Source organism: Gallus gallus, chromosome 3 (genome assembly GCF_016699485.2).
Source record: "Gallus gallus isolate bGalGal1 chromosome 3, bGalGal1.mat.broiler.GRCg7b, whole genome shotgun sequence".
Taxonomy (NCBI): domain Eukaryota; kingdom Metazoa; phylum Chordata; class Aves; order Galliformes; family Phasianidae; genus Gallus; species Gallus gallus.
Window position 1 is genome coordinate 3,192,563 of NC_052534.1, and position 26,408 is coordinate 3,218,970.

A 26,408-nucleotide genomic window follows, 5' to 3' on the forward strand; every position below is an offset into this window, starting at 1 on the left:
ATCTTTCTGCTTCAGTTCATCCCCTTGCTCAGTGAAAGCCTGTGTTCCAATGACCTCTTGTGGTTGCTGCCTTCTGCAGCCTTTGTGAGCACTTAGCTGAACACACCACTGACCACAGCGTTTCACTGCATCTCCGAAGTGCAGACTTGTGCCATTTTGCACATAAGCAGTTCTAAAATACTTTCTGTGAGGTCCAAGTCTTACAGCTCTGACTCAGTCTGCTTTTGAGGGTCTCATGGAGTGATTTCAGAAGCACACAAGATCAAAGTCGTGCAAACTCCTTTAAACTACGTGGACTTGCTAAAAAAAAAAAATCTCATTAGGCATTTGCAGCCTCATTTCTATATGGATTTCTATATGCATGCTTCCACCTGCTCCTCTGGTTAATAAGGGAAATCAAGCAGTTCATCCACGTTTGAGCGTTCAGCCACCTTATGTAACACTGGGAATGATTCAGCCTTTCTTATCTCTTTAAAGGGCTCCTGTTTTGCAAATTGTTTCATTGCCCTTTTTGAAGGGCAATAAAAAATAAGTGACACCACAGCAGTAGCCAAGTCTAATGTAGGCATTAGGCATAGTGTGAAACTAAGGTAGAAGTTCTTACACAGAGTCCTACTTCCAACTACTTGCAGCGGATTACCTGCTCTCAAAGGATGTGAGCATCGTGTGCACATCAGTTTCACTTACTCAGAACAAGCATCTCGGTTTCCCCAGCATTAATCACTTTGAAATAATTGAAGCTTGCCTGCCTTGTTTAATCACACAGTTCAGCACTCTCTGGTGTTGGTGAATTAAAAACCTCAAGGAGGGACGTTCTGGCTCGTCCGTGGAAAACCCCATCTTGACTGAGGGCTCACCCACATAACTGAAGAACAAAAATATAAGCAAGAGTGAAAATAGAAGCAGTGGGCCAAGCTGGAAGGCTTGAAGCCATGGGAAGCATGGGTTGTGCTTAGCATGCAGGCCTCATCAGCCTGGTTGCTGCTGTGAGTCACGGGTTTACTGAAAGAAATTAAGTTTTAGAAGGAAATGTGTTGAAAAATAAACTTCTGTCAAGCTTTCAGATGTCAGTGTAATGCTCTTGTTGCTGTCCTGAAGCTTCCACAAATCACTGCCATGCTTCCGCAGGATTGCTGGGGATAGAGGCAGGCTATTCAGATGATAGACTCACTCATATATTTGTCTATATATGTAGAAACGTACAGTGTAAGACAAGTGCCAGCGTGTAAGGTGGAAGTTCTGCATCTGCTGTATTTTCACAGTACTTTTGTGCCTTGCCTGCCTGTGCTTTCATCCGCTCAGTCTGCACATAAAGCGATGCTGAAGGGCAGGCAGATTTGCTGCCTGAAGTGCTGATGATGAGCAGCTCAGGGCTGGGCCTGTTGTCAGGGCTTTGTTGGCGCTGTCACCACCGAGGGACACCGCAGCCTCGAGCTGCTCGCTCGGGGTCTGGGCACGGAATGGTCGCAAGGCCAGCGATGGACCAAGGTCCAATTGTCCCGCACTAAGCGAGGACCGCTGCAGCCCGCAGAGGCAGAGCAGTGACACGGCGGCGGGGCCGACGAGGATGGCAGTGAGCACGAGGGGGCCGTGGCGCGGCTGCCCCCCTCTCCGCCGCCGTGCCGCCGTGGCGGACTGAGGGCAGCGGCCAGAGCCGCGCGCGAGGGCCGGGGGGCCGCGGCTCTGCCGTGCGTGCGCGCGGCGCCCCGCAGGCAGCCGCCGCTCCGGCCGGAGGGAGCGGGGCGGGAGGCGCTTCCGAGGCGGCCGCGCCGAGCGGGCAAGGGGCCGGGCTGGGCCGGGCCGGGCCGCGGCGCCGGCGGGCGCCATGGCGGGGCGGGCGGCGCCATGGCGGGGGCAGCCCTGAGGGAGCGGCGGCGGTGCGGCCGCGCGCGCTGCGCGGGGCGGTGGGAGAGCGGCCCCGCCATGGGCCCGCCGCGGCCGCGCTGAAGCGGCGGGCGGAGATGAACGCGTCGGGGCGGCTGCCGGCGGGGGGCGAGGAGGAACCCCCCTCTGCCGCGCTGCTGCCGCTGGGCGGGAACGGCAGCGCCGCCGCGGGGCTGCGGGAAGGCACCCACACGGCCACCCTGGCGGCCTGCGCCTCGCTGCTGGCCCTCGTCTTCTGCCTGGGCTCCTACGGCAACCTCATCGTCTTCTTGTCCTTCTTCGACCCGGCCCTCAGGAAATTCAGGACCAACTTCGACTTCATGATCCTCAACCTCTCCTTCTGCGACCTCTTCATCTGCGGGGTGGCTGCCCCCATGTTCGCCTTCGTCCTCTTCTTCGACTCGGCCCGAGGCGTGCCAGGCGCCTTCTGCTTCACCTTCCACCTCACCAGCTCTGGCTTCATCATCATGTCGCTGAAGACAGTGGCGGTGATCGCCCTGCACCGCTTGCGCATGGTGCTGGGAAAGCAGCCGCACCGCGCCGCACCCTTCCCCTGCACACTGCTGCTCACCCTGCTGCTCTGGGCCACCAGCTTCACCCTGGCCACCATGGCCACCTTGAGAACCCACGGCTCCCGCCTCTGCCTGCCCATGTCCAGCTTCGCCCGCGGGGACGGGAAGGTCATCCTCTACCTCTACGTCACCGACTTCATCTGCTGTGTGGCTGTGGTGTCCGTCTCCTACGTCATGATTGCCCAGGCCCTGCGGAGGAATGCCCAGGTGAGGAAGTGCCCGCCCGCAGTGGCTGTGGACGCTTCCAGACCCCAGCCCTTCGTGGGGCCAACGGCTGCCAGTGCTGGGCAGAGCGCCTTGCCCGCCTTGTACAGGAACCAGGGCTCCGGCAAGCTGCAGCACAGCCAGGCGCACGGCTACACTACACACCTGGGCCAGCCACCGGCTGCCAGCAGGCTGCAGCTTGTGTCAGCCGTCAACCTGTCCACAACCAAAGACTCCAGAGCGGTGGTAACGTGCGTCATCATTGTGCTTTCCGTCTTGGTGTGCTGCCTGCCCCTGGGCATCTCCTTGGTGCAGGACATGCTGTCCGGCAGCGGCGGCTTTGTGCTCTATCAGTTTGAGCTGTGTGGATTTACTCTCATTTTTTTCAAATCTGGATTAAACCCTTTTATATATTCCCGCAACAGCGCCGGACTTCGGAGACGAGCCCTGTGGTGCCTGCAGTACCTATCCCTTGTCTTTTTCTGCTGCAAGCAGAAGACGAGGCTTCAAGCCATGGGCAAAGGCAGCCTGGAAGTCAACAGGAACAAGTCGTCCCACCATGAGACCAATTCAGCGTATATGTTGTCTCCTAAGCCTCAGAAGAAGTTTGTGGACCAAGCCTGCGGTCCTAGTCATTCCAAGGAGAGCGTGCTGAGTCCCAAGGCATCCTACGGACATCAGCACTATGGACAGAGCACCTCCACCCCCATGAACACTCGAATTGAGCCCTATTACAGTATCTACAACAGCAGCCCTTCCCAGGAAGCAAGCACCCCAAATAGCTTACAGCCGGTGAACTCAACTTTTGGATTTACCAAATCCTACATTGCCATGCACTACCACACCACCACTGACTTGGTGCGAGACTATGACAGCACTTCGGCCAAGCCGATACCAGTACCCTCAGTGTAACCTTGGGAAAGCAGGTCTGATCTATCTCATTTAGGGGATGCCCGGCCCTGTTTGAGTCAGTGGTTGTTCTGAACTCAATGGTATTGCTGTACTGCTGCCAACTTAAAAAAAATACCAGTAGTGTTAACATCTGGCTCCATGCATTCGAAGTGAATACTAGAATGTTACTTCCGTGGCTTTTTCTTGAATTTCTGTGTCAAGTCAGAAAGGGCAACCTTTTAGGCTTGCATTTCAAATTGTTACTCATTGACTTTTTTTACTATTAAAAAAGTTGTTAACTATGTGATTAATTACATCATGAGGCAAGATATCTCAGAGAACAATCTGAGGATGTGCCAGGAGTGTTGTCTGTTGAACTTGCCATGTTTTCTGGAAGGAAGAGTTGGGAGGATGCCTGGTATTGTAATGCTTCGGTTTAAATTCCCATTTGCTGAAGGTCGCAGGATTAGTGGTGGTCTGTTGTAGCAGGTGTCAGTAGCACCGAAATCTCTGTGAATTTCAAATTCCTGAAGCAGGAGGGTTTGACAGACAGTGGTGTGTTGCCACCGGGAGGGGACTAGTGGGAAGAGTTGTGGTGCCATAATGAACCTCTGAAGCATACGTATTGATTTCCACTGTACCTTTATTGTAAGGATTGGTGCCATTGTATATCCCAAAATAATGTATTCAGCCAAGTGTTTTTCATCTGATAGAAATAACTGCCCAGTATGAATTATAGGTTTTATTTGAGGATAGTGCTGAAAATTGCAATATTACAGTACTGCCACCTGTTAATAATGCAGTCACCTCTGGAATATTGTAATTTGTACTGGTGTTGCTGTTTGTCTGTGGCTTTATTTAAGAGTGGAAAGTGGAGAAGTTCAGCCGAGACATTCCTGACAGCTACAGGCAACTTGTAGAACAAGAGTAACAAGTTGTTGGAGGAGCCAGGCCACTACAAGGCTTTGACCTCATCCTGCAAAGTGCAATGTCAATTTGATTTAAAGTTTAATATGTCCACCTCTACTCTTTATCTAGTGGTTGACACTGTAAGCAAACAATAGAAGTTATAAATCCACCCACTTGTGTCGTGCAGTGTGCTGTGGGACTTCCTTAGGAACTGAAATGATATGCAGGCATCGAAATTCCTGACAATCACCGCTTCGAGCAGACAGATCTTTTCCAAGCAAGCAGTCGCCACTTGGCTGCTGTTGGCTTCGGAGAGCCGTAGTATCTCCAGAGTGGCCATGCCACAGACTTCTGGTGCCTGTGATAGGAGAATGGCATCCCTTAAACAAAATGGTCATGATGGGAAGATGGTTTACTTATTCAGCAAAAAGAACCACTTGCCTCATTGCTGTGTGTGAGTCATCGTTGGTTTGGACTATTTCTTAACCAAACTGTTCTCAAAGGTTTCCTGGAAGGCTGTTACTTTATGGACACTGTTCTTTGTTTAGCACTCTGAATTGTAATTAACTTTGAAGAAATCAGTATGGCTTTATTGCAATAAAACGAACACAAACAACTTTCTAATACCAATGTAAAATTGAAATAATTTCAGTAAGTCTTTTCCCCCTGCCCAGACGTGGTTCGTACTTACGTAATTACAAATTATATTTAAAAGATGCTTGTTTGTTTTTTTCTCTCTTTGCATTTCTCTTAATTTGGAGGCAAAAATACATAGGATTTTGACCATCTCATATTGCAGAGTGTAGGGCAGGGCCAGGGGTGGAGCTTGTGGGAGGTTAAGATGTACGCTAAAACTGGTTTGGACATGAGGCATGAAACATGAAGTTTCTGAGTTTGCTGTATGTATGCACAGTTCCATACCATGCCTTTGTTTTGGGTGTCCTGAACTTCGTCACATGACAGATTAAATCCTTCTTGCCTTATTCACAACAGTAGTTCACAAAAGTAATTTGCATTGAATGTTCATGTGGGAGTAAAGAGGAGAGGGCACAGCTTTGGGATAGAAGGAGGGTTTATTTCCCTTAAGTGATATGTAATTAAGGCAAAGGAAGTTGAGTCCTTTTAAAGAATCTTATGATACTGTTCTGCTTAACCCTTGATGCTGGTTGTGCTCCTAAAGCAACCAATGTGTTCATAAGTTTATAGTGTCCGATAGGCAAGTCTAACAACTTCATTCGAACAATATCTGATTTAAGTTTTTGATTCTATTTAATAACTGTCTTTTTGGAGGAGGTTTATGGATGTAGTAAATAGAAGAGTGATTGCATTTTGAAAATACATAGCCACAATTTCTTTCAAGCACAATTTAAATTGAAGTAATCAGTTGTATGACAGAAATGACTTCCTTTAGACTCTCCTGTGGTAGATCTAGTCTTTTCCTTCCTTTAGCCCACTTGGACTTGGTCTTTTGCTGAGCACAGAACCACTATAGCATAGCAGATTGCTGCGAGGTTAAAAAAGCAGACTAGTTGAATGGGGAAGGAACGGCGTGCTGGAAGAAGGAGATGGGAAACGTACAGGGAGAGGAGAGATGGATAAGAGAGTAAGCAATATAAGTATGTGAATACTGAGTAGTTTATAGAAAGCAGGTCTGTAGCTGGGGCAGTCCATACATGAGAGCAAGAAAGCGTTTCAAGAATATGAAAGTTGTCAAATTCTGAGACTGGCCAAGTGCTGCACTTTTCTTTCCACCCATCCATACCCTGTGAACCTCCTTGCTGCAGAACTATTAAGGAAAAAGTAGGTACTTCATGTGGTTGGTGCAAATATCCAGGAATCTGACAGTTAATGCCAACGCATTTTAGAATGAATACAAAGTTTACACTCCAGAAATTAAAGCATTTTGATTTCTGGGGTTAGGATAAACTTGTTATGGTGGAATAGATTATCCAGTATGACTTCAGTGCACTTGTCAGCAAACTATGAAGGCATTGGCCACTGTCACAGAGGTGACAGGTACCAGCCAGGTAAAGATCAGTGGTTTGGGTTTGCCAAACCACAGAAGGAAAGTGTTACCTGTATACTATTGCAATTTGTGCTTTTCTTGACTGTAATCCTAGTGCATTCTATTTGAAGCTGTACTAGACTTAAGAATCTGAAGCATGTTGTATTTGAATGACACTACTTTTCATTATTTCTGCAGTAATCTCCAAAAGATAGTTAGGATCTGCAGTGTGACTCAAGCTGTTCTTCCTTTCAGGTAACAACAACAGCATTTTAAGAAATTCTAGTAATAGCTGAAGAAAATCAAGCACCCAGAAATGAAAGGCTGTTTACCAGTGCTCAGGTCTCAGCCCTCCGGATAACAACACAGCAGGCTTTGCAGAAGGTAATCATGGAATCACTTTTATTTGACTGCTGACTTTCCAGGCACAGTCTGTATAAGTCCTTGTCTCTCATTCCATCTCAATTACATCCTCATTGGGTCCATTTTCTGCTCTCACCAGTGGTTCATTGGTTGTTTTTAGGACAGCTGCCAGCTGATGCCAGAAAATCTTCTGTTTGTGTTCTTCGGGGCTCCACTTTAAGTAGGTTTTTCTTTTCAGCAGCTTCCTGAGTTTGCTGAACTTCTGAGGCACGCTGTCGGGCGGGAGGTCTTCCAGCACTACCATAATGAGGGAATCCTGATTTTCATCCAGGACCCGGTGTTCAGCAAAATACAGTTCATACTGACACCAGCAGCTATTTACAAAACTGGGAGAGAGAACAAAAAGGACTTTGTGGCTGTTCTCTATGCAGTAAAAAATGTTGCCAAGTACAGGATGCCCTGGTTTGAAATCTCTCTCATGATAACATATCTTGAATCCATCAGTTTCCAGTTTTTTCAGTAGATGCTCCTTCGTCCAGTCTGCATCGTGCTCGCTGTATGAAATGAAGGCATCGAAGGGCTTATTTTCTGGCCTCTTCTTGTACTGCCTCCTCTTTGCCATACACCAGTACCAGCCCATTCTCACATACCACAGCCCATCAAAGCGCCAGCATAAGCCCGTTAGCACCAGAACGACAAGGATGGCCATACAAGCTGTAATGGCCATCTGAATGCCCAGGGAGCAGTGCAGAAGTGTGAGATTACTGCTCTTCACCAGCGAGCCCCGTCTGTCTGGTGGAAAGCTGCACCTGAGATCATCTTTGCCATTTATCTGCAAATGCGGGTTACGGATGTAGATGTTCACAAACCAGTACAAGTCGCAGTTACAAAAGAAATGTTTACCTTGAACAGTCAGAACGCTCAAACTTGTTAACTGTCCAAAAGTATCCTGCACTATGGTAGTGATGGCGTTGTCGCTAATGTCCAGCTCCTCCAGGGAAGCTGGGAGGGAGCCGCGCTGCAGGAAGGAGATCTTATTCCCTGATAAATTAAAATGCTTCAGCATCAGGAGAGATTGCCCCAAATGGTCAGGGAGTTCTGAAATCAGGTTGTGACTACTGTCCAGGTTAGTGAGTGAAGGAAGTTGGCAGGCAGGTTCTAGTCTGGTTATTAGGTTTCCAGAGACATTAAGTGATTCGAGGTTCTCTAGGGCTTTGGTTAATGATAGCACCTTCAACTTATTTTTACTAATATCGCATGTCGTTAAAGTGGATGGGAAGTATTCGGGATGCATCTCTGTAAGTTTATTATTTTGAATATTAAATACAGTTAAGTTGGAGAGAGATTTAAACCTAGGGGGTATTATTTTAATATCGCTGTTACTTATGTCAAGTTGCTGCAGAGAGATAGGTAGGTCAGGAAGCATGGAAATCCGATTGCTGCTGAGATCCAGAAATAGTAGTTCTTGCATTCTGTTGGCAAACCATTCTGGAAGTTCTACGATGGAGCAGTTGGACACTTTCAGGTGTTTTACGCTCTCTGGAAGGCTTTCGATGGGTGTACCAGCCTGGTTTCTGACCAAGGAAATAGCGCTGATTTGTACAGTTCCAGGGGGAGGCCTTGGGGTTGCACTGGGGTTTTCTGGACGTACGGTATATATGAGCTGATTTCCTTGAACATACATACGTTCTAATTTAGATAACTTCTTAGCAAAATTTGCAGGTATTGTACTAATGTTTGTGAAGGACAGATCAATGACTGTGATGCTTGCTGGGAGACACACAGTTTCCAGGCTGTTGATGGGATTGTTGCTGATATTTAAAAATGAAAAGTTGCTGAATGGGAAGTGACAGATTGCTTCAACGTCTATGTTGTTAATTGTTATTCTGTTGTAGCTGGCATCAACGGACTGTATATCTTTCATCGGCAAAAACAGGATGAACAGAGATAGAAGATCCATCTCCAGGTCGCTGTGACTAATGTTAAACTCCAAAACAGTGCCCAGCTGAGCTTGGCAGAGGTCTGCATCCAATTTTGCTGTCAGCTCTTCATTAGACAGTTTGGTCCTTGATAGGTCAAGCAACCCATTGATCGGTGCTCCACACAAGTCAGGCCTCAGCGTGGCTGCTGGAGGGGAAGTTTTATTTTCCTCTGTTCTTCTTTGTCTGAATCTTGGGTTAACATTTCCTGGATTGGGTGGATCTTCCAAATGTGGCAGCAGTTCAGCTGGTGCAGAAGGCTCCAGAGCAGCCTCTGCTGATTTTTGAAAATACATATAAATCTGTGAAGGCCCCGAGGCTCCGCTGGTCGGTATGAGTTTCAGGTGAGGTGCAAGACCAGATACCAGAAGATTCTTATCATTAAATGATAAATCCACAGAAACAAGGCTGAGCAGGTTCTCAAATGCACCAGGTTCAATGTCCTTAATGTGATTGTGAGAAAGGTCCAAAACTTCCAGTACATGAAAACCTTCAAAGTCTCTTTTGGTTATTTTTTCAATTGCATTATATGAGAAGTTGAGAGCTCTCGCTGTTTTGGGAGCTTGTGCTTGTGATACAGAAGAGAGGTTTAAGTAAGAGTAGTTATAAAATGGGAAGGAAGACACTGGAGATGTTCTCTGAGTTAGGAATCCATTTACTTTACTGAATAAGAAAGAAATGAAGTAGAAATAAAGACTCCCAATAAGGATCCTCATCCTATAGAAAAGAAATGTAAAATCCATCATTATAATATGCTCTACATTGCATGAGTGTCCTTTAAATATGTTAAAGTACCCTACTTTACTGGCAAGTACATAAATTGCTTTATTAGTCGCATTTGAATCCCTTCTTATCTACACAAAAACGTGTCCTGCTTCATTATTATGTTTAAGAGGCAATACTAGAAGAGGTGTCAGAAGGATCTGAAGTAGAGCACTATACATTTCAGATCACTGTAGTGAGTCTGAGTGTTTGCTGTTGTAAAATACCTTTTCTCCTCCCCAGGCAGGTTGTAGGCAGCCCTCGCAGCAACAGCTTCCCGTTATGCAATCTGAACTGCACTTTCCTAAATACTGTTTACAGGTCTTGTGCTTCTCATCCTGGCTCACAACTGAATTTACCACTGAACATTGATTTAATCTTACATGTAGGAAGAAGAAAAAGAGAAAACTGGCTCTGAAGATGAAACTGAGGGATTTGGTTGTGGCACCCTGCACCAGGAGAGGTCACTGCCTGCCTACCCACTCATCTCTGAAGACTTCCCTGAGCCTGGTAAGGTCAGCTCCTCTCCTGCCCCACGTCTTTCTTGGGAGTTTGCTTACACTGGATCATATGCTTCTGTGTCTTCTATTTGCACCATTAGTAGAGTAACCAAGTCTTATCATAGCCCCTTTTAGCCACCATCACAGCTACCAGAGCAGTATCCTCACATTTAACTGAGAAGAAAGCAGAGGGAAAGCACAGCCCTTCCAGATATGTCCTCAGCCCTGAACCAGCCCCAAGACCAGAACCAGGACCAGCCCCACCAAGCACCCCACACCAGTAAGCCACCCCAGAGATGTCAAAGCCTTATAGCACCTACAGATGAAAGACAGTTAATGCCTACCTCCTGTTTCCAGTGCCCACTCTCCTTGCAGCCCTGCTGCAGTCTCTGAAGCTGCCTGGCCACGCTGCTGCTTTTGTAGTGCTGGCAGCGGGGCAGGATGGGCTGTGGGGGTGTGTGGCGGGGTTCTCCTTCTTACAGCAAGAAACCTTCCTGCCAATGGGAACCATTGCTCAGGAGGAAATGAGGCGTGGGAGTTGCTTTATTTAAGGCTTAGAGGTCGCTCTCAACGACCTGCTCCCAAGGTATCCTCTGGGATTTTGGCTGCTGTGCTGCAGTTATGGTAAAGATAGGAAGGAGAACCAATTGTTAGTGGAGGATACTCTGTAATGGATGTCCTACTGCACTGTTTTCAGCCTTCCTGGAGGGGGAAGAAAAACCAAGTGTCATTAGACTTACATCTGAAAATGGGAGAGCTGGTCACGCTGCTGCTGGAAGCCTCGCTTCTGCCTGAGCAGGGAAAAGAACAGGAGATTTTCTTCGTGTCTGTAGTGCTGCCTTGAAAGATGTGCTCTTTGCTTACAGCTCCCTCAGGTCAGGATGTTGGTGGATGGGGAGCCAACAGATTGCACAAGGCACTTGAATGCTGTCATTTGCTCTGTTTTCTCTTCTAAAAAAAACCTGAAGATGTTTCCACTGTTTTGTAACCATCAGTGACTAGCAATTCTTGTGATAGCTCTGAGGGACTGGAAAACCCCAGGGTTGTTTGTGTCCCATTTCTAATCAGACTGGCACTTTCCTGCCCAGCCAGGTTGTAGGAATTGCCCTGAAGCCATGCCTTGCCCAGACAGATCCCTCTCTGCTTTAGCAGGAGATAGGAAATCAAGAGCCTTTTGGACATGTCGGGATTGAACCAACAGTGGCCCCCTGTAGATAGCTGTACCTCCTGGTGAGCCTTTCTTCCTTGAGCAGAATACAGCCACTCCTTGAAACTCACTCTGTAGCCCCCTCTTTTGAGAAGATGGACCAGGGAATGTCATTAGGTGCTTATTGCTGATAATCTTTTTTCCTGTGGGTGAATCTGGTATTCTGGGGCATAAAATGGTTCATTCTTTGAGCTCTTCTCATTGAAATAAATACCTTCAATAAGCAGCATGTTTCACTTTCACAAATCTACTTTCCTTTGATGTAATTCCCTTTGACTAATTGCAGATTACATCAGTGCTATTACTGCTGTCTGCTGGACTTATTTTCCACGCTGGTGATTCTTAAATGAGGAAGGAAACAAATGCCTCTCAGGCTGAGATGCAAACTTGCATACCATCTCAGGCATAAATCTAAGCAAATCGGCCCCTAAACCCACAGAGCTCCAGTTCCACTTTGTGCTTTCTGCACCCCCAAGGAAGCTTATTTTTCCCTCTTTTTGGTACTGAGAGGTTCCCACACCCCAGGGCCTGCCTAGGAGAGCATCAAAGAAGGAGCTTTTCTTCCAGATTCAAATGTATGAGAACATAAGCTTATGCTGGGATTAATTACTTCCAGCAGTATCAACTCATGATCTGTTGTGCTCTTTGGTTTTGGGTGCACATCTTTCCTCCTCCTCCTCCCACACTGGTTCCTTCCCAACTCAGCTGTTAAGAGAGATACGGGAGAGGGTAAAAAAGTATTCCTCATTTCTGTGAGTTTGAGTCAAGTCCTTCCTGAAAAAGCCATGTAAGGAAACCTGGCTGTCCCTGTCATGTGGGAGGTGTTGCACCACACAGTAGTTCTTTTCAGTAAGGACAGGATGAAGAAATTCTCATGGCTTGAAAAAAAAAATTGTTTTCTGTGAGCACAGGAAAAACCTGTAGTGCAGCAGTGCTCCCACTGGGCTTGGAGCAGATGGTGTCAAGACCCTCTGCTGACCTTTACTGGCAAAGGTAAGTGATGTGCAGAACCCAGATCAAAAGCAGTTAATCTTAGCTGCCGACCTGTCACCCAAGTCCCTGTCACCCAGTCCCTCCTTGTGGGACAGGATTGCACCGTTGCATTGAATTTGAGTGCCTTGACCTGAAACAAGGCCTTTTCTGAAAAGCAACATAGCTGGTGCTCAGTGGCAAAACTTAATGGGACAGCAACCAAAAAGTCTCCCAGCCTCAGTACACACTAAGTAATTGGTTGGGGAGATAATCAGTAGTCCTTTGGTGGCTGGACAAAATGGGCTGCCTGGCAGAGGAGATGTCCTGACAGAGGAATGTGAGACCAATATGCAGCATGGATTTGGCTCTTAGTCTCTTGGAGGCAAAATACTGCAGCAGCCTGAGCTTTAGCCATTGCTTAGTGTTTTACTTTTCATCTTTGTTATCCAGTCATGCACTTTGCTCATTGCTGGCAAAACTTTTTCTTCCTATAGTAATAAATGGTTGTAATTCTGGTATTGCCTCATGTACCGTTTTGGTGTTTGATGTCCAGTGAAGCCTTTGTTGTGTAATGCAGAGCACTAATGGCAGAGCCAGAGGCTTGGATGTCATGGTGTTGTGCTTGTAGGTGTGTTGAATGCAGAGCAGGGATATGTGAGCACACCGTGTCCCCTGCAAGGGTTGGCAGAAGTTGAGGAATATGGAGAACTGGGTATGTGTTTTGGTAACAGCACATAAACAGCAGCAGACTGTCATTGGTTTTAGTGGCATGCTGAGGTGCTGTGGCTGCTTAGTCGCACTTCCCCACTGTGCTGGGGACTTCTCTGCCTTGAGGGGAAGTGGACTTCTTCAAATACTGCAGCGTATATATCTTTATCTTCTCCTCTGATCTAATCTACCACAACAAACGGATATGCAGAAAGGTTTTAGTATGTTGTGGTTTCTCTTCCCTTGAACGTGACCTAACCCAATATGTGTGACAAAGTCTGACAGTGTCCCCCACACATACAACCTGGGGCTCCAGCACTCACAGCTTAGTAGTTCTGTACACCACTGAGCCACATTGATGCTGACTTTCCTAAAGGCAGGTAAATAGAGATGGGGCAGCCTCAACTCAGAACTGCTATGAGGGGTTGCACAGCTCTATCTCACACTCCCACATGCTGCTGCAGCCTCAGTAAGTATCAGCCAGCCCATTATCAAGACAGATTAGAGGAAGCTAAAGCTAAACGTTGTGTTTTCTTACTGCTACGTTGACTTGGGAGTACCCAAAGTAGTTTAAAGATGTTTTGGTTGCAGCTACTTACACTGCAGTTCCACCTTTGGCATCCATGCATACAGTGTGGGAAGATGCTGCTGGAGCCTGCAGACTTCTCCTAGCTATCTGTGCTTTCTGAGACCACGTTCTTAAGCACTGTGCGCTGCTCTCTTGCAGACACAAACAACTCGTTGAATTGCGTGTAAAGACAGCCTTTGGTCAGTAGAGGACCCAGATTGCTAACAGCTGTTGCTAGATGCCTAGTGAGAGGATTGGGCTATTCAGGCAAGTAAAAATACTTCAAGGAAACTAAGTTAAGTATCTAAAGTTAGGTCTTTGCTTCTTACGCTCCCAGTTTTCTAAAAGCCGGCTTAATACAAGATTAAAATGTAAGGATGATTTTCCTCATGCTTTCCACAATTACAGAATAGTACAAAATCTGGGTAAGATTCTCTTCCCCTGTCCTGGTCATAACGGGGCCGAGCAATCCAATATTAGGATGGAAATAGGAAGAATGACTTTGCATGTAAATGGCCTATCATCGTGCTGCTGCTTTGTTCTCTTCTGCTGCGTAAGAGAGTAAATTTAGTTATTAATTGCAACAATCTCACAGCTTTACTTGGTACTCTGGATAGTACCAGACCAGTCACATGCCTGATGCTCAGCAGATTTCCGCTTGACATCAGTTATGAAACTCCCACGCTTTGCACAATTCTGGGAAAGAGGAAACCTGCAGCTGGCTGAGAAATTAATGGCAGTCAAGACACTGAGAACACACAATTTCTATGCACCCTAGTGTCGCCCAGATTCTGTGCAGCTCAGCATCATTATACACCTTGCACAACTCCCAAGCTCACTATGGTGGAACTTAAGAGAAAGTATCTGAAAGCATTCAGTGTGTTCTCAGTTGAAACCTTGATGATTCTCAGCAGGATGGTGCACATGCCAACAATCTTACTGCAGGGCTGTGACCAAAGGACACACAATCATCTGGTGTGTTTAGTGTGATCAACTCAAAACAAGTTAGTGATATGACACTAAGCAGAAGCACCAAAGGAACTTTCTGCCAGCCCTACAATGTTCTCTCAAGGAAGGAAATCCTTAGGGGTATGTTGCATGTTGACTCCAAAGTAATCTAGTATTATACCTTAGCTTCCCAAGCAGAACAGCAACTCTGGTACACATCAGTAGTAGGCCAGCAAAATAAATACATTAAGATGAACCTTATGAAGTTAGTAATGCCCACAAAAACAACAAAACAAATAGGACTTAAAAAGCAGAAGTGACAGCTGAATGGGGACAAAGTAAGTTAAGAGGCACAAGGACTGTGATATTAATATGGGTTTCATCAGTCAAACTGAGGCAGCATTTGTGTTTGGACAAAATAAGTAAGTGCATTAGAACAACTAATTCTTGTTGGGGTGCCTGCTGAAGGCCTCTGCAAGAAGCGCTGGTTTCCCTTTTCCCTTCTGTTGGCAGTTGAACTCCTCTCTTGAAGCCGGACTGCGTCTATTTTGCCTTTTGAAAGCTGGTAATTTGTAACTTACTGATGATGATGATCAACGCAGAATGCCTAACACACAAGTCAAACAAGGAGTGCAAGACAAGATTTTAATTGTTAAAAGTTTATCGATAACCTCTTATATACACATAATTATACACAAAGTGGTTCATGAGTCCCTCATCTCGGAGAAATCTGCTGGTGAGGCTGGTTGGCTGAACACTTCTGTACTGGTCAGTCATCTCACAGGTGTCCATGTGGAAAAGGCCAGCTGGGACGTTGATGGGCATGGCTTTCTTCATGGACTGTGCTGTTTTTTAGCTCGGTACTGAAAGGAGCCCGTATTCATCTGCTGTATCCAAAATCTTACAGATGACGGGAGATTCCACCTTGAACACACGAGATCAAAATATTAAACTGTGAAAATATGAAATAACTGTGAAATAACTTTTACAAGAGACTGCAAGAGAGATCACAAGATTAATCACAACACAGGGCAAGAGGCGCAGCACATGTCACAGGTCTACGGTGCCCAGTTGTGATCAGATGGAGCTGTACCTTCCTCAGATTTCGTAAGAACACTAAAATGACATCAGCATTTTTCAGCGCATTTGGAAAACCTCATGTGTCTTTCTCTACAGTGTCTATGTTCTCCTGTCAGGGGCACGCTGCACTGCTAGGCCTGCTTCAGATAGCAGCTGTAAAGTTTGTAACTTGAGTAGAAAAATCTACCAAATTAAACCCTGTGACTAATAAAGGCAGTCAAAGTCAGAACTGATCTCACACTTTCCATGGAGTGGAACATGTACCCTGAGACATCCTCCACTATGTGACAGCTGATCTTTGGAAATTCAAGTATGTGTTTACATACCCCAAGGATGTATTGGCAAGAATGAGGCTCCAGCATATATATGGTTACAGCATGAGGTGAATCAGACTCTTTGCATCTGAAAAAAGAAATGTTGCTGTTTTTAGTATTTAAGAAGCACAAAAATAAAATCTATTTCCCGACTATCAATATCATTTTTACTAAGCCCAGCTAACAGTCATTTCTTTCTGAGCTTTATGAAAGGCAGAAAGATACTACTTTCCCTTCTGGAAGGAAAAAAAAAAAAAAAGCGGAAACACCAAGCATCGGTTTACTAAAAAGAAAACGTTAACTTACTTCAATTTCACTGTCACCTGCCTTGGCTTGTCAGTTAAGTCACAAACATCTCCGTTTCCATAGAAATGAGACACCATCCTGCCCAAAAGTTTGGAAACAGTAAATACAATTTTTACACACAGAGCTAATTTGTTTAATATTGTATCTCGTAATTTCAAGTATTTAACTCCAATGTGTATATCAAAGAAGTAAAATACTTTATTTCAGCATTATAGGAGCAAACAGTTGTTTACTATTGTAAGAATCTGCCTCATATCCAAAGTCTTGAATTACATTTCTTGACATGGCATGTTGACTGGGGGAGGAGGAAGGGGGGGGGAAATCAACACGCTTGTAACAGCTTATCTATTAGTAAATATTCACGTGTGGCTAAAGTGGATGTTGGCACTTATTTTTCTCTGCCACACATACAAGAGTAACTCAGGAACTCATAACCAGAACAGTAATCTCAGTGACTGTAACCATACCTAACTGTCTGTGTGCCATCTTCTTTAAGATAGTACGTTCTAGCAGCATTCTTTCTGGACCATTCAATGTGTTCCTCCTTGTTCCAGGTACCCACGACCACGGAAGTCTTGCCACTTTCCTTGTCCTAAAAAAAGGAAGGCTGATAGTGACCTTGCACTACAATTTTAGCAGTGAAGACGTCTTAATGAGTGGAATGTCATTTCTGTCATTTCTAGAGCAAGTCTGCTCCTGTCAACATGACACGTTCTTGCATTTGGGGCAAGCTATGAAGAATGATGTTGTAGGGTCAAGACTCAAGTTGATGGTCTCTTCAGAACAGCCATCGAGGCTGTGTAAGCTGATAAATGTATTTCAATGAGCAGAAGAGCATTTCCACAAAAAAGACACATTATTTTCAGCTTTTATTACCACTGTCCTCTACCTGACATAGTGTATGGGAACTGTAGAATCACGGCCTGAACCTCTGATTGACCACCTGAGGCGAGCGCTGAGTCAGCCGCAGGGGCACAGGTGAATGCAATTTCACCTGACTGACCGGAAGGGGTGGAGCCAGGCTGCACCCCTCCTAGAGCCCATTTAAGGGCTGACTCCCAAGGAGGAAGGATCTCTATCTGGAGATCACACCTCTTGGAGCCCTTCTTTATTTCATTACTCCTTTGTAAATGCGATAATCTCTCTGGTCCTATACCTATTTACCTTACAATCTGTATACCTGTTTGCCATACACATGGTATCTATGTTACCCTGCATAAACTTTTATGCAGCACTGAGGATTTATGTTCTGAAATCCACGCTCTTAAGCCCAAAATGCTCATCTGCCAAGAAAAGGATGTTGCTTTTTTTCAGACCAAATACGGATCCTCCAGCCTCCCCATCACCACCCACAGCCATCTAGTGGCAGAGCACAGAACTACGTGCACATACCTCATGATACTGATGAACGTATTTGCCGTAGCAGAATTCATACTTCCACCAACCAACACCCTAGGGAGGGGTATAATTTCAGCATTAAACGAAAATAAAACCTCCAAACAGCCACTCCATTTCCCTCCTACCCCAACACCACTGGTTATTTTAGCTGTAAAACTCCAAACCTAATCATCAGATACGTTGATTCCTGACTTGCACTGAAACAGAAAACTCTTATCAGACTAACTGGCATAGTTAAGAGCTGGAATAGAGGAGTTCAAGCAAAGAGGACCTCATTTTTATGTACACTCATAAGAAAAGCTGCAAAAGGACTAAATTCCTTAAACCATATGTATCCCCTCTATTCATCTTTTTAAGAAATGTTTTTGCTTTCCAAGAGGGGGAGAGCTTCAGGTGCCTTTTCTCTGCTGGCTGTTTACATTTTATCTGTTCTTTTCTGGCTTTCTTATTAACAAAAATCAGCAAAACTCTCATGATCTACTCTCATTTCATCATCAGTTCAGTTAAGTCAGTTTTCAACAGAAAAAATTGAAAACACCTTTCTAGCACAGACCTTGGTATACAAACCTTCCCCTTACCAATGCAACTATGTGTAAGTTATGCACTGGTTTTATTTAGATAACAGAAGAATTGTACCATTGCTTCAACTTTGCATTTAACCCAGCACAACTAAGCAAGCATTGCTTAATGAGGACCTATTTAAATATTTGAAAGTCAGGGAAATATCATTTGTGAACATTAAGACTTCCAACTCTCTGCTCTCCAGATTCCAATGTAAGCTATACACCCTAAATATGCTTTTCTCTTCAAACACAGAATAGTCCTATAACTAGCACTACAGGAGCACCACATATCCAGAAATAATTGCAGTATTTGGTGGGGAGAGAGGACAAAAATGAGACAGCAGTGCTGGCTTTGAGGAAGGTTTTGCCACAGCACAATGCAGCACTGACATGCTCTAGGCTGGAGGCAGCCAAGACAGCGTATTTAGAGATTCAGGGCAAGAACTGTGCAAAAACAGGTCTTGAATTTAGCACAGAAGAATACTTTTAGTTAAGGCTGAATGAAATATCACAGAATCATAGAATCACCAAAGTTGGAAAAGACCTCAAAATCATCCAACCCAACCATCCACCCACCATCAATATTTCCCCACTTAGTACAACATCTGAACATTTCTTGAACACCACCAGGGATGGTGACTCCACCACCTCTCTGGGCAGCCCTCTTCTGTTATGTGGAAACAGTGTGGCCCCCTCACCTCCCATTAAGGGAGTAATTTCATAGGGAAAAATTTTTATAAACACACACTTATAGAATGGTATGTGCAGTTAAGGACTGCACATTGGACTGTATCTAGCTTTTATTTCTTACCCCATGGAAACAGTAGGAGCCACTGAGAAATTCCTTTATAAGTTGGTCATCAGTCAATTTGGAGATGAGGGTTGTTCCTACAGTTAATAGTTGATGGCTACCAATAGCAACAGGCTTATGAATGGAAGAAAACTTCTCTTCTTTTGTTGAAGGTGTTTCTTCCTGAAATTGAAGTATATACAAATACAATACATAGATGTAATACAGAATCATAGAATCACCAAGGTTGGAAAAGGCCTCCAGGGTCATCCAGCCCACCTACCTACCCACCAATATTCCCCCACTAAACCACATCCCTCAGTACAACATCTGAACAGTTCTTGAACACCTCCAGGACACTGACTCCACCACCTTGCTGGGCAGCCCACTCCAGCACCTGACCACTCTTGCACAGAAGAAATTGTTCCTAATGTCCAACCTCAATTTCCCTTGGTGCAGTACATGGCCCCTGTAAAATCTTGTCAGCTATAGGAAATTACTTAATACTATGCAAGGCAAGCTGTGCAAAAAAGTATGAAAACAGTGACAAAATGCTTTCACTGTCTTAGGTATAGCTGAAAAACAGATTCCAAATCTAAACCTTAGCAACTCTGCAGACTGCAGGCTAAGAAGGCTACAGAAGTTTTCAGTCAGTTGCCCAAACTTAACTGATACGTTTTCCTTCCAATTAAGTAAGCTACATAAATAAGCAACAAACTTAAAGACTGTTCCAAAGTCTGATGCAGTCTTCTAACATAGGTTAAAACAACCTGTTCCACTGAGCTTCACATTATGTGTATTATAACATGAATAGTAAACACTTTCAAACTTAAAAAAAAAAAAAAAAAGCAAAAAACCAAAAAGAAACCACCTACCTCTTTAGCCCTTCTAAAAGGCATCTTCATCATTTCTTGCTGTTTCTCCAGCTGTTCCAGATTATGGGGTTTAAGTGGGGATCCAGGCAGAGACTGGCAAAAGATGTCATTCACAGGGGAAGCCCTAAACCTGTCCAGATGATTTATGGATGTATCACTTAGTATGCTTCAAAGACAAAACACGCTTTTTTTAAATTGTTCTATATTTCTGACTGCCTTGGGGCAGTTTTTTTTTCCTCTGCAGTTAAACCACCACAGTCAAAGCCTCAATGTTCTCACAATTACAACTGATGTAAGTTCCTACAGAAATAAAACATAAGGCATGTATGTCTTTTTCCACTGCATGTGTGCCATTATTCCTCTAACAGTCTTTGTTAGCTATGCAAAAAGTAGCTCATCTAAAGAAAGGAAAAGCAGGATGAAGCAGGGTTTCAGCTGTCTCCTTGCTTTACACAAAGCAAGGCACCATTAAGAAAGGAAGAATATTAAAAAAAGTCAAATTGTAACCAAAGATGCCAACTAGTCCCAATGGATATTCTTCTGCTAAGAGAGTGTAGCTGCATCTCTGGATAAGATAATGACTGCAGAGAAAAAGGGCTGTGTCTGAAGTACTGCTCAGAGGTGTTTTGGGGAACACTGCAGGAAAAGTGCCCTTCAAACAAGGTTGGTTTGGTTGCTGTGACCTCTGCTGACACTGAGCAGCAATTCAAGCCTGCTACTTCCATCTATCTTTGTTGACTAAAATGATATAACTGGGAAATATCCTGTTGTATTTACTTTCAAGTGTTTCTTGCCAGCAGCCAGAAATCCTTCCACATCTGGGAGGGAGTAGTGGCTGAAGACAGTATTATCACATGGAAGAACAACTTGCCTTCCCCTTTCAGTTCTTCTTCTGATTCATATAGTATACATATAGTACATACGTGCAGTAGGTAAGTGCATCAGATAATGCAGTAGTAACAGATCCATCCACATGAAAAAAATTAATAACTGGTACTAACTATTTAACAGCAGCATTACTTATTTACCCCCTAAATGGCAAGCACTTATCAAATGCACAAAGATTTTACCATTTGGACTTTGTTGCCTGCTTCAGAACAGCAATTAAATGCTCATTTGTTCTGAGTATGGGAAATTCAGAACTTCACCGATGATTTCCCCTTTCATTTTTATGTCATGTACTTTGCAATTCTGTTTATAGTCCTGGAAAGGTCAAAACTATTGATATCTTTTGGATGCATATTACAGTTCAGAGAAGGGAGGAAAAAAAGGGAATCTCAAACCTGATTTTTGGAAAATAACACAAACTGTGAGCTCTTCATGTGAAAAATGACTCATGCAGCAGAAGCAAATACACTAAACCAAGGCAAGCCCAGATGGGAACTCCCTAAGCTAGGAGTACTGGTAAAATAAATCTTATTAAGGTTATAGCTAAAGACAATACTCGTTTGCTGAAATTAAATACCGAAGTTGAAGTCTATGCACACATATATGGCACACGTACAACATGCAGTATATGAATACCATGCAGATGAGCAAGGCTTGAAATCATAAACTAAGAGGAGAGACTGGGTGTTCTTAATCTGCCTGCAGGCCCTGGTTTGTACTTCTCCAGAATGACACGGTTAGAAACTTACCTGTTGAAAATAAAGTACTTTCCATCTGCTTCTCATATGGAGTCAACGAGCAGACTTCCATAATGCAAGTATTACTCAGCTTGAGATGAAAGCTTTTAAGACTAGGCAAAGTTGTACTTGCCAAAATAAGTACATACATGTGTCACAATTGCATACCAGAAAGCACAGGTGGCTTATATAAGCACATGCATGGCAGCTGATGAAAAATTGGAGTTAGTCAAAATTTGAATACTGTACCTATATTTAGGATGGTTGCATAACAGAGGCGTCAATATAACCACCTCATATTCACAAGTTGTAACTTCTGCTACTGAAAGAATCTCATGTTTAGCTTCTGGATGACAGATGTACATGACTGTACTCGATCTGGGGAGGTTTTGTCTCAAGCTGCAGGGTGTGCCATTTCCCATTTCTACAGGATAGTATGGAGTCATCTGCCCCTCTATGTTTTTTGTGGGTATCTAGGTGAAAGAAAGTAAGAATTAGGAATTGCAGTAAAACTCCTTTGACTCTTCTGAAACAGAAAACACTGTAACACTGTGCAGAGCCAGCAAAACTGGACTGAAATCCCTGCTTGGTGACTTGGCTTTGCTATAACATTCAAACGCATTCTGGTTTACTGTCTCCAGCTCGGTGCTGCACAGGTGCACTGCACCATGTGTGGTCTGACAACAAACCTGACTGCAAAGGCAGCTGCTTCCCATGCACAGGTTGCCCAAAGCTGCAGTTCTAAGAAAGTTTCCCAGCTGGGTGCGATGTTTTGGAAGAGCTCCAAGCCAGCTGTGTTCCACCTGCAGCCTCAAGATAAGGAGCTGTGAGCAGCTCTGCCAGAGTCAGCTTAGGACTGAGTGCTGCCTTCACCTCAGTGCCAGGCCATGAAGAACCTGCAAGGGCCTGCTGCAAAGCCATCCAGGTGCTTCAGTGCTACAGCCTTTGACATACCCAACCAAGAGCATCCCACCCCAGCTGCTATCTTGGCTAACAGAAAGTTAACAATATACACTACGTAAATCCCACTTTATGAAGTTTGAGACGTTGCTGTAAAATGCATTTTGAATTAAAGTATTTTGAAGTAAAGGTACTCAGTAAACTTACACTTCTGGAAATTAATTTCCCAGACTGACAGAAGTCCCCATCCTGGCTCTATGTTTGAAGCAGCCATCACTCCTAGCTACCAAAGTTCTGTTTGTGTAAAAGCCATGTTAGAACCCACAAACGGGGCTACTTCGGTCTGCTGTTGCTGGATCTAGTACAAGTTTTCAGTACACAAGAAATCATTCTCAGTGCTAAAAGACTGTAGTGCCTCCTGTGGTTGGGTGACTAACCTGGGGAACTGGGACCCTCCTACACCTCCCCTCATACTGCTTTCAAACCCTGCCCGAGGCCTCTGACTCTCCTTCTGACAACTGTACTGTCGTGAATGGAGTGATGTGACATCCATAAAGTGACAGAACAAACATGGGAGTTTAATTGCACAGGGACTTGTTGGCTTCCAATCACACAGGCACTCTATACCTCAGGAACAGAGTTTTGTTTTTCATACTTGTTTTGTTAGGGAGCTACTTATGTAATCTCATCACAGATGAACTGCCTCCACTATGATGGCAGAAGTTAAAAAAAAATGTTTTTCACTTGCCTCTTTTGCACTTTCTTTTGGCTTTTCCTTCTCTTCTTGATCTAGGGAATAATTAAGAATGAGATAAGCATAAAATCTTTGAACTCAAAAGAAAGTGAACCCACACAGAGATGTTTATATGCTTTGTCTATTTACTTGTACTTTGTTATTAAGCTGCCAACAGACAATTGTACCAACTGGCAGGTGCAAAAGAGGAAACAAAGGAAATAAACAGTGATCTGGTGTCCAAAGCAAAGAGAACAAAACAGGAGTAACTCTGGACTCCATTCAGAACTAGATGAGCAAGAGGCAACGCTGCTCTGCTGTTCTGAGTTTACTGTATCACACCTGAGGATTCAGCTCACAATGCCTTGAGACACCATCTGTTTTATTTTTTAAGAGTAGTGTGAATTCCTGCATAGGAAGCATGGAAAGAATAAAATCTGCCACCTAAGCAGGGAAGATCTAAAGTCAACAAGTCAACAAGACACGACAACTTGAAGCATCATCACATGCAACCTCTCCACAAAATAATTCTTAATTAGACATTTCATAGAGCAGCTTCTAGAATTAGTTACCTCTGCACAGGCTTAATGACAATATAGACACTAACTCACTAATAAAAAAAGCGAAACATCACAGCTTCTCCTTAGGACTAAGTCCATAACTGAAGGCTAGAAGCAGGAATTTGAAGAAATGGGATTAATGGCTCTAAAATTCCTCCAGGATTAAGGCACTAAAGCTAATTTTAGGATGAAAAAATGGCGGTGCTCACCTTTCATGTACTAGCCTAGAATTAAAAATAATAAACTCTCTTGTTTCCATCAACTCTGCTGAATGCTTAGATTGTCAGTTTTTAGTTGTCTGAACAAATATACTCCCTATCTAAGAGATGCAGATTTTGGCATCCACAAGAATTTCTGGGCAAAAATGCCAGTGCTCAGAAAATTATTTTAGACTGTAACCTGACTCTGGGGTTCAGCTCCCTTATTTCTGAAAGTCTGTGGCAGAAACCCTAACAAACACTCTCCAACAATTCCAAGGATCGTATCTACCTGCAAAGGCTCTAAAAGTATGTGCATTGGCATCCCATATTTTACTATAGAACAGCTGAGCCCAAGGCATGCTACGTGCTCTGCCCATCACTCGTGGTTGGAAAGACACATCTCCCCATCCAAAAAGAAAGAGGGACAATAGGTTATACCAAACAGACTCATGTCACATATTGCTTCCATCTATTCTACTACATATTTTTCTTTCCCTGACCCTTATTACTGCAGATGAATCTAATTAATTGGACAACATGGCAAACTGATGGCTAACTTCACAGTGCTGAAAAGGAATTAACTGAAAACTATACATTTTCAAAAAGACAGCCATCTGCAGAACTGTACTATTTCTTTTGCACTGGGAATGAGTTTTCTACAACACATTTTTCAAACAACAATAATTAAAAACAAAAGAACTTGTGAGCATTAGTAAAATAACCTAAGACAAACCTGGCTCTGATAATGGGGTCTTCATCATCATATTCCCGAGATAGTATTCTTGGATGTTTATTTTCTGCAAGCAAAAGAAGCTTAAAAAAGTTATCATTTTTCAAGGAGCTCTGCATGCTTCCACCAGCGAGAGGGGGGCTGGGAGCTCCAAAAGGCAAGAAACTCACCTGTCCTGTTTCCTTTTCCTCATGATACTGGCGGATGTGTCTTCCATGGCAGACCTCGTAAGTCCAGTAAGATTCAATCTTAAAGTGAAAAGCAAAAAAAGTAACATTCTGTCATTTTTTAGGGGTAGCGTGTCTAGACATCTCCCCTCACATTTCTGACTTTTGCAGCAATGAAACGCAGACCAAGCTAGTGGATGAAAGCACCCTCAAAAATAAAAGCAGAGTGAGCAGTCTCAGTGTTCCCTCAGCATTTTCTCAAGGTTCCATATAAACAAAGGGATAAAGCTCCCATAGCTCTCACACAGATAAAGCAAAAACGAAAACAAAAATAAACCCACAACACGTGTAAAGACTGAGTTTGCTGTAAAACCACTGGGGCGAGCTGAAGTGACTCAGCACAGAGCTGCTCTGGCAACTGCTGTATGTACTGTATGTGTCGTCCTGTTTGCCAGCTGGGCCTGACCCACTCTGTTCCTCAGGCACTCATGTGGGACCTTCTGTGGGTGCAACACCTGCACCTGGCTCGCTCTGCTGCTCAGTACAGCTTGTTTGCTATTCGTTTTTTTTCCTCACAAGACACAAGTCTTGCAAATGGGATGGCAGAACAAAGGAGAACTGCAGAGCCTCATCTTGGAGCACGTGTGGTTTGAGCCTTCAGCACTTCTTTGGGAACAACTGTCCCACAACAGCTGTGTGGGGAGGGCCGTGCTGGCGCTGTCAGCACGCTGTGGGCTGCCTGCACATTGCTGCTTTACTCCTGCAAGTAAGCCCTTAACATCCACAGTTTCAAATGGTTATTATAACAGAAGAGACGGGGGTATAAATACATTGGGCCTCCAGATGGGGATTTACCAGTAAGATCCGATAATAAGACCGCAGCATTACTCCGGAGCGGGCCGTGCACGAAGCCCGAGATGCGCCACCAACGCATCCCACACACCGCACCCGAACGCGGCCCGGCGACAACCCTTGGCAGCACGCGAGGGGCGGCTCACCCTGTACGAACAGCTGCTCTGCTTAAACAGCGGCTCCAGCAGCTCTCCCGGCGCCGGGCCTCGGTAGTCCTTCTCTTCTTCCTAGAAGAGCCCGTTTGGGTACGTTACCTCCAAGCGGCGGGGCCGCCCGCCCCGGGTCCGCGCAGAGCCGCTCACCTCGGCGCCGCCCGCAGTCAGCGGCAGCACGCACTTGTAGCGCTCCTTGTCCGCCGTGGTCATCAGGATGTAGTTGTCCTCTCTGTACAGGACGCCCGTCGTGGGCTGCAAAAGGCCGCGCGTTACTCGGCTCGGAAACGGGTTCCCAAGGGGCCCTCCCACCCCGCCCCGCAGCCCGCACGCACCAGGCTCAGCTCGGTGCCTGGCCAGTTCACCCGGAACGGGACGTCGTCGCTGAGGTGCGGGAGGGCGCGGCCGCCCGATGCCACCGCGGCCGCCAGCAGCAGCCCGCACAGCAGCACCCGGGGTCGGCAGCGCCCCATGCCGCCCCGCGGCCCCGCAACAGGCACCGGGACACGTCTGCTTCCGAGCGGGGCGGAGCCGCGTCCACATCCACATCCGGGGCGGCAAGGGAGCAGGGCGGGGCGTGAGCTCCGCCTGGGGACGGAGAAGCGTCGGTTTTCCCGCGCCGGCTCTGAGGTGAGTGCTGCGGTACCCGGCGGGTGTCAGCAGGAGCAGGAGGTGACCGTCCCTCCGCACT

General features: G+C 45.2%; 4 protein-coding genes across 11 annotated transcripts in view; 2 read left to right on the forward strand and 2 right to left on the reverse strand.

The window, feature by feature from the left end:
• The first annotated feature begins 1,869 nt into the window (after nucleotides 1-1,869).
• On the forward strand, nucleotides 1,870-19,771 carry GPR75 (G protein-coupled receptor 75). 2 transcript variants are annotated; one of them, XM_046938989.1, is made up of 5 exons: nucleotides 1,870-3,586; nucleotides 6,721-6,849; nucleotides 8,724-8,848; nucleotides 9,959-12,269; nucleotides 14,986-19,771. In XM_046938989.1, exon 1 carries the CDS (start codon nucleotides 1,962-1,964, stop codon nucleotides 3,570-3,572), a length of 1,611 nt encoding a protein of 536 aa, XP_046794945.1. In that variant the 5' UTR covers nucleotides 1,870-1,961; the 3' UTR covers nucleotides 3,573-3,586; nucleotides 6,721-6,849; nucleotides 8,724-8,848; nucleotides 9,959-12,269; nucleotides 14,986-19,771. The 2 variants fall into 2 exon arrangements, with proteins under 2 accessions (XP_046794945.1, NP_001376440.2); NM_001389511.2 differs by lacking the exons at nucleotides 6,721-6,849; nucleotides 8,724-8,848; nucleotides 9,959-12,269; nucleotides 14,986-19,771 and having other exon boundaries at nucleotides 1,922-5,169.
• Nucleotides 6,781-10,952, reverse strand: TLR15 (toll-like receptor 15). 3 transcript variants are annotated; one of them, NM_001398238.1, is made up of 3 exons: nucleotides 10,810-10,952; nucleotides 10,414-10,682; nucleotides 6,781-9,524 (listed from the first exon to the last, which is right to left on the reverse strand). In NM_001398238.1, the coding sequence occupies exons 2-3, from the start codon at nucleotides 10,578-10,580 to the stop codon at nucleotides 6,917-6,919; spliced, it is 2,775 nt and encodes a 924-aa protein (NP_001385167.1). In that variant the 5' UTR covers nucleotides 10,581-10,682; nucleotides 10,810-10,952; the 3' UTR covers nucleotides 6,781-6,916. The 3 variants fall into 3 exon arrangements, with proteins under 3 accessions (NP_001385167.1, NP_001385168.1, NP_001385169.1); NM_001398239.1 differs by lacking the exon at nucleotides 10,414-10,682; NM_001398240.1 differs by lacking the exon at nucleotides 10,810-10,952 and having other exon boundaries at nucleotides 10,414-10,513.
• Nucleotides 15,104-26,268, reverse strand: ERLEC1 (endoplasmic reticulum lectin 1). Of its 3 annotated transcripts, none has more exons than XM_046939335.1 (14): nucleotides 26,053-26,268; nucleotides 25,902-25,972; nucleotides 25,712-25,792; nucleotides 24,717-24,794; nucleotides 24,550-24,613; nucleotides 23,072-23,112; nucleotides 21,673-21,896; nucleotides 19,799-19,928; nucleotides 18,945-19,106; nucleotides 17,565-17,624; nucleotides 16,640-16,764; nucleotides 16,173-16,250; nucleotides 15,879-15,954; nucleotides 15,104-15,396 (listed from the first exon to the last, which is right to left on the reverse strand). In XM_046939335.1, the coding sequence occupies exons 1-14, from the start codon at nucleotides 26,264-26,266 to the stop codon at nucleotides 15,325-15,327; spliced, it is 1,476 nt and encodes a 491-aa protein (XP_046795291.1). In that variant the 5' UTR covers nucleotides 26,267-26,268; the 3' UTR covers nucleotides 15,104-15,324. The 3 variants fall into 3 exon arrangements, with proteins under 3 accessions (XP_046795291.1, XP_046795292.1, XP_015138869.2); XM_046939336.1 differs by having other exon boundaries at nucleotides 24,550-24,629; nucleotides 26,053-26,239; XM_015283383.4 differs by having other exon boundaries at nucleotides 25,868-25,972; nucleotides 26,053-26,239.
• ASB3 (ankyrin repeat and SOCS box containing 3) overlaps nucleotides 26,269-26,408 on the forward strand; it is a 32,477-nt gene continuing 32,337 nt past the window's right edge. For 2 of the 3 annotated variants that reach the window (XR_001465585.4, XM_040697274.2), the window contains exon 1: nucleotides 26,269-26,347. The gene's annotated coding sequence lies outside the window, so the exon portion shown is untranslated. The remainder of the gene's footprint in view (nucleotides 26,348-26,408) is intronic. The other variant, NM_001031517.3, reaches the window with a different exon arrangement.